The sequence below is a fragment of the Babylonia areolata genome, chromosome 25 (genome assembly GCF_041734735.1).
Source record: "Babylonia areolata isolate BAREFJ2019XMU chromosome 25, ASM4173473v1, whole genome shotgun sequence".
NCBI lineage: Eukaryota > Metazoa > Mollusca > Gastropoda > Neogastropoda > Buccinidae > Babylonia > Babylonia areolata.
Window position 1 is genome coordinate 9,318,471 of NC_134900.1, and position 13,607 is coordinate 9,332,077.

The following is a 13,607-nucleotide window of genomic DNA, read 5'->3' on the forward strand; positions in this document are numbered from 1 at the left end:
AGATGAACACACACAGCCAAAGAACAGAAATCCATCAGGATGAACACACACAGCCAAAGAACAGAACTCCATCGGGATGAACACACACAGCCAAAGAACAGAAATCCATCAGGATGAACATGCACAGCCAAAGAACAGAAATCCATGTGGATGAACACACACAGCCAAAGAACAGAAATCCATCAGGATGAACACACACAGCCAAAGAACAGAAATCCATCAGGATGAACACACACAGCCAAAGAACAGAAATCCATGTGGATGAACACACACAGCCAAAGAACAGAAATCCATCAGGATGAACACACACAGCCAAAGAACAGAAATCCATCGGGATGAACACACACAGCCAAAGAACAGAAGTAACAAAGAAAGAAACTGTCCTCGAAGACGCATGCAATCAAATGCATATTTGGCCAGTATTTTTTTTTTTTTTTTACAGTGTGCGTGTATGTGTGTGCGCGCGTGTATGTGCATGTGTGTGTGTGCATGTGTTTGTGTGTCAGGAGGTGCTGGAGCTGTTCTTCACGGACCCCAACCAGGTGCTGGACATCTTCGCAGAGCTGGAGGAGCAGTGTCTGTCCCTGATCCAGAACAGTCAGGAGACTGAGGAAACCCTGGACGATATGAAGCAGTCCATGAGGATCACCAGGACGAAACTGTACTTGTGTTGTGTTGTATTGTGTTGTATCGTGTTGTATTCTGTTGTATCGTGTTGTATCGTGTTGTATCGTGTTGTATTGTGTTGTATCGTGTTGTATGAAGCAGACCATGAGGACCACCAGGATGAAACTGTACTTGTATTGTGTTGTATCGTGTTGTATTGTGTTGTATCGTGTTGTATCGTGTTGTATGAAGCAGACCATGAGGACCACCAGGATGAAACTGTACTTGTATTGTATTGTGTTGTATCGTGTTGTATTGTGTTGTATCGTGTTGTATCGTGTTGTATTGTGTTGTATCGTGTTGTATCATGTTGTATTGTGTTGTATCGTGTTGTATCGTGTTGTATTGTGTTGTATCGTGTTGTATTGTGTTGTATCGTGTTGTATTGTGTTGTATCGTGTTGTATCGTGTTGTATGAAGCAGACCATGAGGACCACCAGGATGAAACTGTACTGCTGGGACTGGATGGGTTGTATCGTGTTGTATCATGTTGTATTGTGTTGTATCGTGTTGTATCATGTTGTGTTGTGTTGTATCGTGTTGTATTGTGTTGTATCGTGTTGTGTTGTATCGTGTTGTATTGTGTTGTATCGTGTTGTATCGTGTTGTATCGTGTTGTATTGTGTTGTATCGTGTTGTATCGTGTTGTATCGTGTTGTATTGTGTTGTATCGTGTTGTATCGTGTTGTGTGAAGCAGACCATGAGGATCACCAGGATGAAACTGTACTGCTGGGACTGGAGGGGTTGTATTGTATTGTATTGTATTGTGTTGTATTGTGTTGTATTGTGTTGTATCGTGTTGTATGAAGCAGACCATGAGGGCCACCAGGATGAAACTGTACTGCTGGGACTGGATGGGTTGTATCGTGTTGTATCGTGTTGTATTGTGTTGTATCGTGTTGTATTGTGTTGTATCGTGTTGTATCGTGTTGTATTGTGTTGTATCGTGTTGTATGAAGCAGACCATGAGGACCACCAGGATGAAACTGTACTTGTATTGTGTTGTATCGTGTTGTATTGTGTTGTATCGTGTTGTATCGTGTTGTATCGTGTTGTATGAAGCAGACCATGAGGACCACCAGGAAGAAACTGTACTGCTAGGACTGTATTGTGTTGTATCGTGTTGTATTATGTTGTATCGTGTTGTATCGTGTTGTATTGTGTTGTATCGTGTTGTATGAAGCAGACCATGAGGACCACCAGGATGAAACTACTTTTATTGTGTTGTATTGTGTTGTATCGTGTTGTATCGTGTTGTATTGTGTTGTATCGTGTTGTATCATGTTGTATTATGTTATATTGTGTTGTATTGTGTTGTATCGTGTTGTATTCGTGTTGTGTAGAGTGATGGCCTAGAGGTAACGCGTTCGCCTAGGAAGCGAGAAAATCTGAACGCGCTGGTTCGAATCACGGCTCAGCCGCCGATATTTTCTCCCCCTCCACTAGACCTTGAATGGTGATATGGACGCTAGTCATTCGGATGAGACGATAAACCGAGGACCCGTGTGCAGCAGCATGCACTTAGCGCACGTAAAAGAACCCACGGCAAAAAAGGGTTGTCCCTGGCAAAATTCTGTTAGAAAAAAAATCTCATTCGATAGGAAAAACAAATAAAACTGCACGCTGGGAAAAAAAGGGTGGCGCTGTAGTATAGCGACGCGCTCTCCCTGGGGGAGAGCAGCCCGAATTTCACACAGAGAAATCTGTTGTGATAAAAAGAAATACAAATATTGTGTTGTATGAAACAGACCATGACAAACACCCGAAAGGAAGTGTAGAGTTGTGTTGGGCTGCCTTGGGTTGGCTAGGCTCAGTGTGGGTTGTGTTATGTTGTGTTGTTTGAAACGGGTTTTGAGAACCACCCTCGAGAAACTGCTCTTGAATTGGCTTGTCTGAGACAGGACATACGTCGTAGGCTTTGTCGTCATCACTACGTAGTACGTCGTTAGTTTGATGTCATCACTGTCATCATCACGTCATCGCTTTCGTAATTATCTCACTAGTTTTGTCATCATTACTGTCGCCACCAACCTCCATCATCAGCTTTCCCCATCATCACTGTTGTCATTATCTACGTCATTTAGCGTTGTAAGGTATCACTGTCGTCACTGTTGTACGTCTTTTCGGATTATCGTCGTCACCAATACACGTCATTTAGCTTTGTTGTCATCACTTTCGTCACCGTGATTTTTTTTTTTTTTTCAAAGTCCTTCCACTGCTCAGTGTTGGTCTTCTTCTGTCAGTGGGAATCGATTCTCGCCAATATAACATTAAAGAATGGCAAGGCCAGTTCAACTTCAATGCATTATAACTTGGACTCTCTTAACAAAAATAGATTCTTAAAACTAACGTCATTCCTGACCAAATATTTCATTAACGGCGTGTGTAAAAAGTGTGTGTGTGTGAGGGGGGGGGGCGTGTGGGGGGGGGGGGGGATGTGTGTGGGTGTATGGTAGGACTGGGCTTCAGCGCATACAAAATTGCTGCCCGACTCGTCCTCAGAAAGAAAAGATCTGAGCACATCACTCCTCTTTTGCAACATCTCCACTGGCTCCCTGTCTCACACCGAATAAAGTACAAGATCAGCACTCTATGTTATAGATGTATTCACAAAACTGCCCCTTCCTATCTCTGCGGCTGCCTTCACCTCTACACTCCATCTCGCTCACTACGATCGGCTTCGGATCCACTCTGTTTACGCATACCCAGATTCAAACACTCGACTGTTGGCCGCCGTTCTTTCTCTGTCTCTGGACCTTGCAATTGGAATGAACTTCCTCTTTCGCTTCGTCAAGTCTCCACACTCAGCTCTGGCCTTAAAACCCGCCTCTTCCCAAAATAGCCTCCCTTGCCTGCCTCTTCCTTTGTCTTTAGTTTCTACAGTTTTAGAGTTATGCATGCGTGTGAATGACTGGTGCGAAAGCGCTTTGATTTGTCTCTGCACAAGATTCAGCGCGATATAAATACCATTATTATTATTAGGAATGCGGAGACGAAAGCACTAAAGGAAGAGATCGAGAAACTGCACGCCACCATTCAGAGAGAGAAGGACAAAGCCAAGCAGTTCCAGATAAAAACCAAGTCAGTTATTTCCCCCTGTGTGAGTCTGTGCACATGTACACACGTTTCACGAGACACACACACACACACACACACACACACACACATGGGTGACTGTAAACTGATGAAGATCAGCTGATCATCATGACTGAAGCGAGTTATCATTTTCCTTTTTTTTAGTGACAACGGTGGAGGGACAGTTGCTTTGTTTTAGTACCCACAACTTCGGGGACTGAGTTGTTTGTTGTTGTTTTTTTGTTTTGTTTTTAAATATCAGTTTTTATGCGAAAGTTGAACTGAGCAGTAATAATTACAATTATGTGGCAGTTAATGTGATTTTTGTCTCAATTTTGGCGGTTACTGTTTGTTATTTATTATCTGTATAAGCAGTTTTCGCTTCTGTATTCCAGCTTTTGGTTTCTAAAAATCATCTATTTATTTTCAGAATTATTTTTTCGTTTTGTTTGTTGTAAGAGAGAGAGAGTGGGGGTGGGGTGGGGGCTGTAATTGCGATGGTACTTTGCATTTGTCGTCTGACACTGTTACCTCCCCTGTTGGGCAGGCCGCTCCTCTCTAGGACCTGGAGGTTGGAGACCCTGTCTTGCCACTTTATGCCGAGGATCTTTCGTAGGCATCTCTGGTGAAACTATTCAAGTTGTTGAATGTGATGGCGATACGTCGTCCATGTTTCACAGCAGTACAACAAGGTGGTCAGCACAACAGCTCTGTAGGTTTTGATTTTGGTGCTGAGCCTGGTGCCTTTGTTGTTCCACAGCCTGTTGTTGAGTCTTCCAAAGGCTTGGGGCGACAGGAACATGGGAGGAAGCTGCCTTTTCCAAGGACACAACACCATCATAGTGTCCATTGTTAATCACAAGTATTGTTGTCAGTCTGTCTCGGTATATGTCACATAAATGCGCACGCGCGCGCGCACACACACACACACACACACACACACACACACACACACACACACAGGCATGACCCTGCAGTAATCTCCGTAATTACACAATGCTGCTGATACATCATAAATTCAAGCAGGCCTAGACCCTTGCAGGCACTCACACCAACCCTGCCATATCTCAGTCCTTTAGTTTACGTGCACCCGGTGCAAGTGCATGTCAACTCATTCTCCTCTGAAGCGTCAGTTTCTGGTGCGCGTGTGCCTGCCGATTGAGAGCGCACGCACTTGAATTAATGACGAATTAATTCCTCTGATATTCAGAAGGTGAAGAATTTTGACGCTTTTCAAAGGAAACACTTGTGACGTTTCTTCACTGAGTGTATGGTGTGAGAGTGTCTGCACTGTGTTCAAGAAGACGATGCGAATTGCTGTGTCACTGGCGATCGATGTTTGCTAAACTGGGCTTTTGTTATCTCTGAACGATGTTCGTGGCTCGGCTGATCCAAATGTCACGGTTACTATGTTTTAGCGGCGACTGGCTCGTATATTGTTAATGGCTTGTGCAAATAGATAAATAAATAAATAAAAGAATACATTGATAAACAGCAAAGAGATAAATGAATAAACAAACAACAAATAAATGAGCAAAAAGATAAACAAATATATGAATAAAGAAAATGATTAGTAAGCAGATCAAATGTTGGAGAGAAATAAATGTAAGGAATAAAAAAAAAAAATTAAAAAAAGGCGACTTTCAGAGCACTTTTCATCCGTCTCAGCATCCAACATTTTAGGACTTGTTTCAACAGAATGCAGTTTTTGTGCTTTTTTTTTTTTTTTTTTTTTTTTAAACCAGCCTCATGGAGAACTGGTTGTCGTCAGTTATGGAGTTGTCCTCTTTGTGTGTGTGTGTGTGTGTGTGTGTGTGTATGTGTGTGTGTGTGTGTGTTGTTGTTGTTTGCATGTGTGTAAGTATTTGTCTCTGTGTCTGTGTGTGTGTATGTGTGTGTGTGTGAATTTTATTGGTTGCATGTGTGCTTATGTATCTCTATGTGTGTGCGTGCGTCCGTGTCACGTTTGTGTGTGTATGTGTTTACTTGTTTGCGTGTGTGTGTTTTTGTGTGTGTGTATTTATGTATATATATGTGTGTGTGTATCTGTGTGACCGTGTGTCCATGCCCTGTCTGTCAGGATGTACACCCAGGCAGCAGTGGTGGAGCCCTCGAGAGACGACGGTGTGGAGACACCCATCACCATTGACAGCGTTGTGGAGCAGGCCTACAGGGCCTGTATTGGGGACAATGATGCCAGTATGAGGTATCTAGGTCACACACACACACACACACACACACACACACACACATTGACAGCGTTGTGGAGCAGGCCTACAGGGCCTGTATTGGGGACAATGATGCCAGTATGAGGTATCTAGGTCACACACACACACACACACACACAATGACAGCGTTGTGGAGCAGGCCTACAGAGCCTGTATTGGGGACAATGATGCCAGTATGAGGTATCCAGGTCACACACACACACACACACACACACACATTGACAGCGTTGTGGAGCAGGCCTACAGGGCCTGTATTGGGGACAATGATGCCAGTATGAGGTATCCAGGACACACACACACACACACACACACACACACATTGACAGCGTTGTGGAGCAGGCCTACAGGCCTGTGTTGGGGACAATGATGCCAGTATCAGGTATCTAGGTCACACACACACACACACACACACACACACACACACACACACATTGACAGCGTTGTAGAGCAGGCCTACAGAGCCTGTATTGGGGACAATGATGCCAGTATGAGGTATCTAGGTCACACACACACACACACACACACACACATTGACAGCGTTGTGGAGCAGGCCTACAGAGCCTGTATTGGGGACAATGATGCCAGTATGAGGTATCTAGGTCCACACACCACACACACACACACATTGACAGCGTTGTGGAGCAGGCCTACAGAGCCTGTATTGGGGACAATGATGCCAGTATGAGGTATCTAGGTCACACACACACACACACACACACAATTGACAGCGTTGTGGAGCAGGCCTACAGAGCCTGTATTGGGGACAATGATGCCAGTATGAGGTATCTAGGTCACAACACCACCACACACACACACACACACACACACACACACATGACAGCGTTGTGGAGCAGGCCTACAGCCTGTATTGGGGACAATGATGCCAGTATGAGGTATCTAGGTCACACACACACATACACAATGACAGCGTTGTGGAGCAGGCCTACAGAGCCTGTATTGGGGACAATGATGCCAGTATGAGGTATCTAGGTCACACACACACACACACACACACACACACATTGACAGCGTTGTGGAGCAGGCCTACAGAGCCTGTATTGGGGACAATGATGCCAGTATGAGGTATCTAGGTCACACGCACGCACGCGCTCACACACGCACACACGGACAGTATCGTGGAGCAGGCTTGGACCTCATTTGATAAGAACAGTTCCAAAAATGATCATGTTCATGATTTTCTTCTTCTTCTTCTTCTTCTTTGTCTTCTGCTTCTCCTCCTTATTCTTCTTCTTCTTCTGATCCTCCTCCTCTTCCTCCTCCTCCTCCTGCTTCTTCTTCTTCGTCTTCAGATCTTCCTCCTCTTCCTTCTCCTTCTTCTTCTTCTTCTTCTTCTTTGTCTTCTGCTCCTCCTCCTCCTTCTTCTCCTTCTCTGTCTTCTGCTCCTCCTCCTCCTGCTTCTTCTTCGTCTTCAGATCCTCCTCCTCCTTCTCCTTCTTTGTCTTCTGTTCCTCCTCCTCTTCCTTCTTCTCCTCCTCCTGCTTCTTCTTCTTCGTCTTCAGATCCTCCTCCTCCTTCTCCTCTTCCTTCTTCTCCTCCTCCTCCGCCTCCTTCTTCTTCTTCTTGTGGGGTGGTGTGGCAGGTGAATGGGGTGCTGTGATTGGTAAAGTGGGTGGTGTGTGTGGTCAAGTGGTGTCAGTGGTGTGGTGGTGGTGTGAGTGATACAAGTAGATGGACGGGAATTGGGATGGTGTGTGTGGTAAGGTTTTTTGTATTTGTATTTGTATTTCTTTTTATCACAACAGATTTCTCTGTGTGAAATTAGGGCTGCTCTCCCCAGGGAGAGCGCGTCGCCATACTACAGCGCCACCCATTTTTTTTTTGTGTGTGTGTGTGTGTGTGTGCAGTTTTATTTGTTTTTCCTATTGAAGTGGATTTTTCTACAGAATTTTGCCAGGAACAACCCTTTTGTTGCCGTGGGTTCTTTTACGTGCGCTAAGTGCATGCTGCACACGGGACCTCGGTTTATCGTCTCATCCGAATGACTAGCGTCCAGACCACCACTCAAAGTCTAGTGGAGGGGGAGAAAATTTCGGGGGCTGTGCCGTGATTCGAACCAGCACGCTCAGATTCTCTCGCTTCCTAGGCGGACGCGTTACCTCTAGGCCTCTAGGCTGATGTGTGTGTGGTGAAGGTGGATGTGATACAAAGTAGTGTGGGTGGTAAATTGGAGGTGGAGTGTCAGTGTTTGGGAGATCTTCAGTTGATGTCTGCTCATCAGAAGTGTTATTAGACGGTGGAGGGGAAGGGGGTCTGGGGGGAGCGGTTGGTAATGTAGACAGGTGTTGAGAAGGACGTGTGTGTGTGTGTGTGTGTGTGTGTGTGCCTGTGTGTGTGTATATATACCTGTATGTGTGTGTATGTGTGTGTATACCTGTGTGTGTGTATACCTGTGTGTGTGTGTGTACCTCTGTGTGCGTACCTCTGTGTGTGTGTGTGTACCTCTGTGTGTATATACCTGTGTGTGTGTGTGTGTTTGTGTGTACCTGTGTGTGTGTATGTGTGTGCATACCTGTGTGTATGTACCTGTGTGCAGCACGGTGGAGATGCTGACCACTTTGGAGATCCGCCTGGAGGAGTTGTTCACCATCATGGAGACCCTCCCTCCTGAGGAGGTGGAGGCTGCTGAAAAGGTCGCCCCCCCCCCCTACTTGTGTCTGCCTGTCTGTCTGCATGGCTGTCGGCGTGTCTGTGTCTGTGTCTGTGTTTGTCGTTGTGTGTGTGTGTGTGTGTGTCTGTGTGTCTTTCGGTCAGTTTGTCTCCCCATCTGCATAAAGGTGGATGGAAGTGGTGTCAAATAAAGTAATGTGAGTGGTAGAGAGGGGTGGTGTGGCGCTAAGTGTGGCTGGTGTGCGGTTGGAAAGGCAGACAGGTGTGTGTGTGTGTGTGTGTGTGTGTGTGTGTGTGTGTACCAGTGTGCCTGCCCGTCAGCATATCGCGTGAGTGAGTGTTTGTGTGTGAGCGTACGTGTCAGTCTGTGTACGTGTGTTTGTGTGAATGCATATATATATATATATATAGAGAGAGAGAGAGAGAGAGAGAGAGAGAGAGAGAGAATATATAATATATATATATAGAGAGAGAGAGATAGAGAGAGAGAATATATAATATATATATATATAGAGAGAGAGAGAGAGAGAGAGAAGAAAACACACACATCAATCTGTCAAATATTCCAAATTTTCGTCGGAACAATCACGTTCCTTCCTCAAGGGATAAGTTCTTTACATGTTACCAGGGTCACTCTTACGCAGCTATTATGACGCAAGCACGCTACATGACGTACACTGATGTTGTGATGCAATTTCACAATGCTAGGTTTCGCCCAGAGCCTAAACATGATAATTGCAATTGTCTATTTTATATATATATATATATATATATATATATATATATATATATATATATATATATATATATATATATATATGTGTGTGTGTGTGTGTGTGTGTGTGTGTGTGTGTGTGTGTGTGTGACAGACGAAGGAGAAGGAGCGGAGGCTGAGGATGCGGGAGGAGAAGCTGGAGCAGCAGAGGAAGGACCAGGAGGAGAAGGTCCGCCGAGCTCTGGAGAGGGCCAAGGCAGAGCCCAAGAAAATGGTCAGTGGGAAAGACACACCTTTTGTTGTTGTTGGGTTGGTTTCAATGGCCTGTGTGGGTTACAAAAGAAAAGATGTCAAGTTTTGTTGTTTTTTTTTATTAACAAAGAACAGTGTTAGAATTGTGTGACTGTTTTTGGCTCACATGTGTTTTTTTTTACACAACGTGAGTCTATTGAATAACCCTGTGTTTCGGATGTGTGTGCGTGCGTGTGTGTGTGTGTGTGTGTGTGTCTGGGTGTGGGTGTGTGTATGTGTCGTTGGTAAACTCTCACCAAAATCATTTTATCTGGAAATATTTTGTCTTTGTCCTTTTTTTTTCTTTTTTTTTTTGGCCGGGGGGGGGAGGGGGTTCGTGTTCACAGCTGTCTGCATAATTTACCTCATATAGTTCAGTTTTATAAGTCTGGGTATGTTTTCATATTTTCATATTTCACAGTACATTTCAATGTCATGTATTTTAGTGACAAAAACGCCACCTACGATTAGTTTCATCGTCCGACTGACGAGGGTCAAAAACACGTCACAGATCACCATTACCAAGGGAAGCAACTTACATGACAAAGCGCGATCCTGATTGGGAGCATGCGGGGTGTATTTCTTGGGGCACCTAACCGGAATAGACCTTGACCCCAGCCCTGGACAACTTGACCTTAAGGCGTCAACGTACGGGTCGTTAAACTCAGCTCCACCACAATGGAAACCATTTCTCTTCTTTCGGCATAGCTTCTTCGGTACCGGATATTGCCGAAAGGTCTGGGAAGGGTTTCAAGGCCACTTCTCCACCCGGGATAGGTGCTACCCGGCCTGGAGACTCGCTGTGTGTGAGGACCCCCGTAGCAATTTGACCCGGGGTGTTGCATCTTTACAAAAATTACATGTTATTAATTAAAGGAAGTAAGTTAATGTCCTATACGTTTATTGTTGTTGTTGGTCTTAAGTTCTCATTAGCTTAAGATTGAAAGTTTTTAAGCGGTTTTCTATTAATTAGTGAAAGTTTGCTCTGTGTGTGTGTGTGTGTGTGTGTGTGTGTGCTCCCGCACGTGCGTGTGTGTGTGTTTGCTCGCATGAGTATGTGTGTGACTGTGTGTTCAGTTTGTATACGTCAGTATGTGTGTATACGTGTATGTTTGTGTGTGTATGTGTGTGTGTGTGTGTGTGTGTGTGTGTGTGTGTGTGTGGAGCAGACTGGCCGCAGACTGGTGTACCGATCAGAACCGCCGTGTGTCCGAAAAGTGAAAGACGACAGCGAGGAGATTGCCCGAAGAAAGGCCCAGGAAGAGTTCGACTACTACTTCAGCTGGTAGTCAGTCAGACCATCAATCCTTCAGTCACCTTCTTCACTCGCTGCCCACTGCTGCCCAATCCTTAATGGCTGTCGATTTGGGGGGAGAAACAGTGGGGGGTATTTATTTATTTATTTATTTATTTATTCATTCATTTATCTATCTTTATTCAGGAAGCATAATATTCAATATTCTTTTACATTGTCACTGTGTCTGGCAGTCGTCTGTTCAATGGACTTTTTTCTTGCTGGACTTTTTCAGTGTTGGGAGTGTGTGATGATATGCCAGGGTTCTGAATTGACTAAATGTCTTGTTGTTGTTGTTTTTGCAAATGTATGTAGTAAGTTCAACACAAAGCATGTAGGTGATGAATACAGCTCACATTACGTTTAACACAGAGTGGGTAGGTGATGAATACAGCTCACATTAAGTTCAACACAAAGCGGGTAGGTGATGAATACAGCTCATATTAAGTTCAACACAGAGCGGGTAGGTGATGAATACAGCTGACATTAAGTTCAACACAGAGCGGGTAGGTGATGAATACAGCTCATATTAAGTTCAACACAGAGCGGGTAGGTGATGAATACAGCTCACATTAAGTTCAACACAGAGCGGGTAGGTGATGAATACAGCTCACATTAAATTCAACACAAAGCGGGTAGGTGATGAATACAGCTCATATTAAGTTCAACACAGAGCGGGTAGGTGATGAATACAGCTCACATTAAGTTCAACACAGAGCGGGTAGGTGATGAATACAGCTCATATTAAGTTCAACACAGAGCGGGTAGGTGATGAATACAGCTGACATTAAGTTCAACACAGAGCGGGTATGTGATGAATACAGCTCACATTCAGTTCAACACAGAGCGGTTAGGTGATGAATACAGCTCATATTAAGTTCAACACAAAGCGGGTAGGTGATGAATACAGCTCACATAAAGTTCAACACAGAGCGGGTATGTGATGAATACACCTCATATTAAGTTCAACACAGAGCGGGTAGGTGATGAATACAGCTCACATTAAGTTCAACACAGAGCGGGTAGGTGATGAATACAGCTCATATTAAGTTCAACACAAAGCGGGTAGGTGATGAATACAGCTCACATTAAGTTCAACACAAAGCGGGTAGGTGATGAATACAGCTCACATTAAGTTCAACACAGAGCGGGTAGGTGATGAATACAGCTCACATTAAGTTCAACACAAAGCAGGTAGGTGATGAATACAGCTCACATTACGTTCAACACAGAGCGGGTAGGTGATGAATACAGCTCACATTACGTTCAACACAGAGCGGGTAGGTGATGAATACAGCTCACATTAAGTTCAACACAGAGCGGGTATGTGATGAATACAGCTCACATTAAGTTCAACACAAAGCGGGTAGGTGATGAATACAGCTCATATTAAGTTCAACACAAGGCATGCAGGTGATGAATACAGCTCACATTCCTGGCATTTTAAATGGACATGATATGCTTTTGAGATAACTCCCTCGTTTCCACCAATACAATACGCACGTGTCAACAAAAGCGACAACAGCGAATCTTTCACACATTTACAAATGTAGAAGTGCTCTTCATAACTGGTTCGGGGTTTGGTTTATTGACAGTGACAGGACAAGGGTTTGTGTGTTGGGTCTTCAGTCCCTGACACCAAGCAGTGGGCACCGAGCAAACACAAATCCAAATGATGAATTACGCAGCATCAGAAATGTAGCCACGCGCATGCGGACACTTGCGCACTCACACACACACACACACACACACACACACAAGGACACACAAGGACACAAACACAAACACACACACACACACACAGAAGGACTGACACACACTCACACACACACACACACACACAAGGATACATACACACAAACACACACACACACACACACACACACACACACACACACACACACACACACAGTCTTGGTTTACAAAGCAACACAATGTACAAAAAAGAGAAACACGTCCTAGCACCCGACAGACACACACAAAAACAGATTGATAATTCATTACTTTACCCATCAATCAATTCAGTTATTAATTGATGCTGACAACAACATTTACAGTAGTATTGGTGATGTTGACAACTATAGTAATGATTATTTTTACAACAACAACAACAGTGATAATAACAATCATAATCATAATCATGATAATAATAATCTTGATGATGATGATTACTTATGAAAGTAAAAATATAAGTTACAGGACCAATGATAGCAATAACAATATTTTAGGAAATACAACAGTAATGTCATTCTTTTCCATCCAGTTACTGTACAATACAATGCCAATTCCAATTTTAATGTTTTGGTTCAGAAAGGTTGGTTCTGCTCAAACTCTTTTGCTGCTTTGACTTTCTGACAACATTATTTGTAGCTTGGAAAACGTAAGCCCAGAATCTATTCTCATCGTCAGATGTTGGTAGACAGGGTCCATGCTGATCAAGATCTTCAAAGTTACAGTGTACTGCTTTTATCATTGATGTCCATTTTTGGGTTGAAAACTCTTTGTAGAAAATTAACAAACATCATTGATTAAAGTTTTGCCTGTTATCTTTAGAGGCTAGTCTTGGAAGAGATGTTTTGGCATTTTTCCCAGTATGTTGATAATGCCGGAAATCAAGAACGCCTACAGTCATTTCAAAGAAGGAATTGTTGGAGTTTAATCAGCGTTTCAAGTAATAATTCTAGTTTCCTATTTTTATTCAGTTTGTGA

At 43.9% G+C, this 13,607-nt stretch overlaps 1 protein-coding gene across 1 annotated transcript in view; it reads left to right on the forward strand.

Annotated features, from left to right (window-relative positions):
- The window catches only part of LOC143300026 (cilia- and flagella-associated protein 100-like), a 31,126-nt gene extending 20,185 nt beyond the window's left edge, over positions 1-10,941 (forward strand). The window contains exons 7-12 of the mRNA XM_076613582.1: positions 507-661; positions 3,650-3,748; positions 5,823-5,948; positions 8,525-8,621; positions 9,468-9,587; positions 10,774-10,941. Coding sequence (XP_076469697.1) covers positions 507-661; positions 3,650-3,748; positions 5,823-5,948; positions 8,525-8,621; positions 9,468-9,587; positions 10,774-10,893 — 717 coding nt within the window. The 3' untranslated portion in view covers positions 10,894-10,941. The remainder of the gene's footprint in view (positions 1-506; positions 662-3,649; positions 3,749-5,822; positions 5,949-8,524; positions 8,622-9,467; positions 9,588-10,773) is intronic.
- Positions 10,942-13,607: the final 2,666 nt, after the last annotated feature.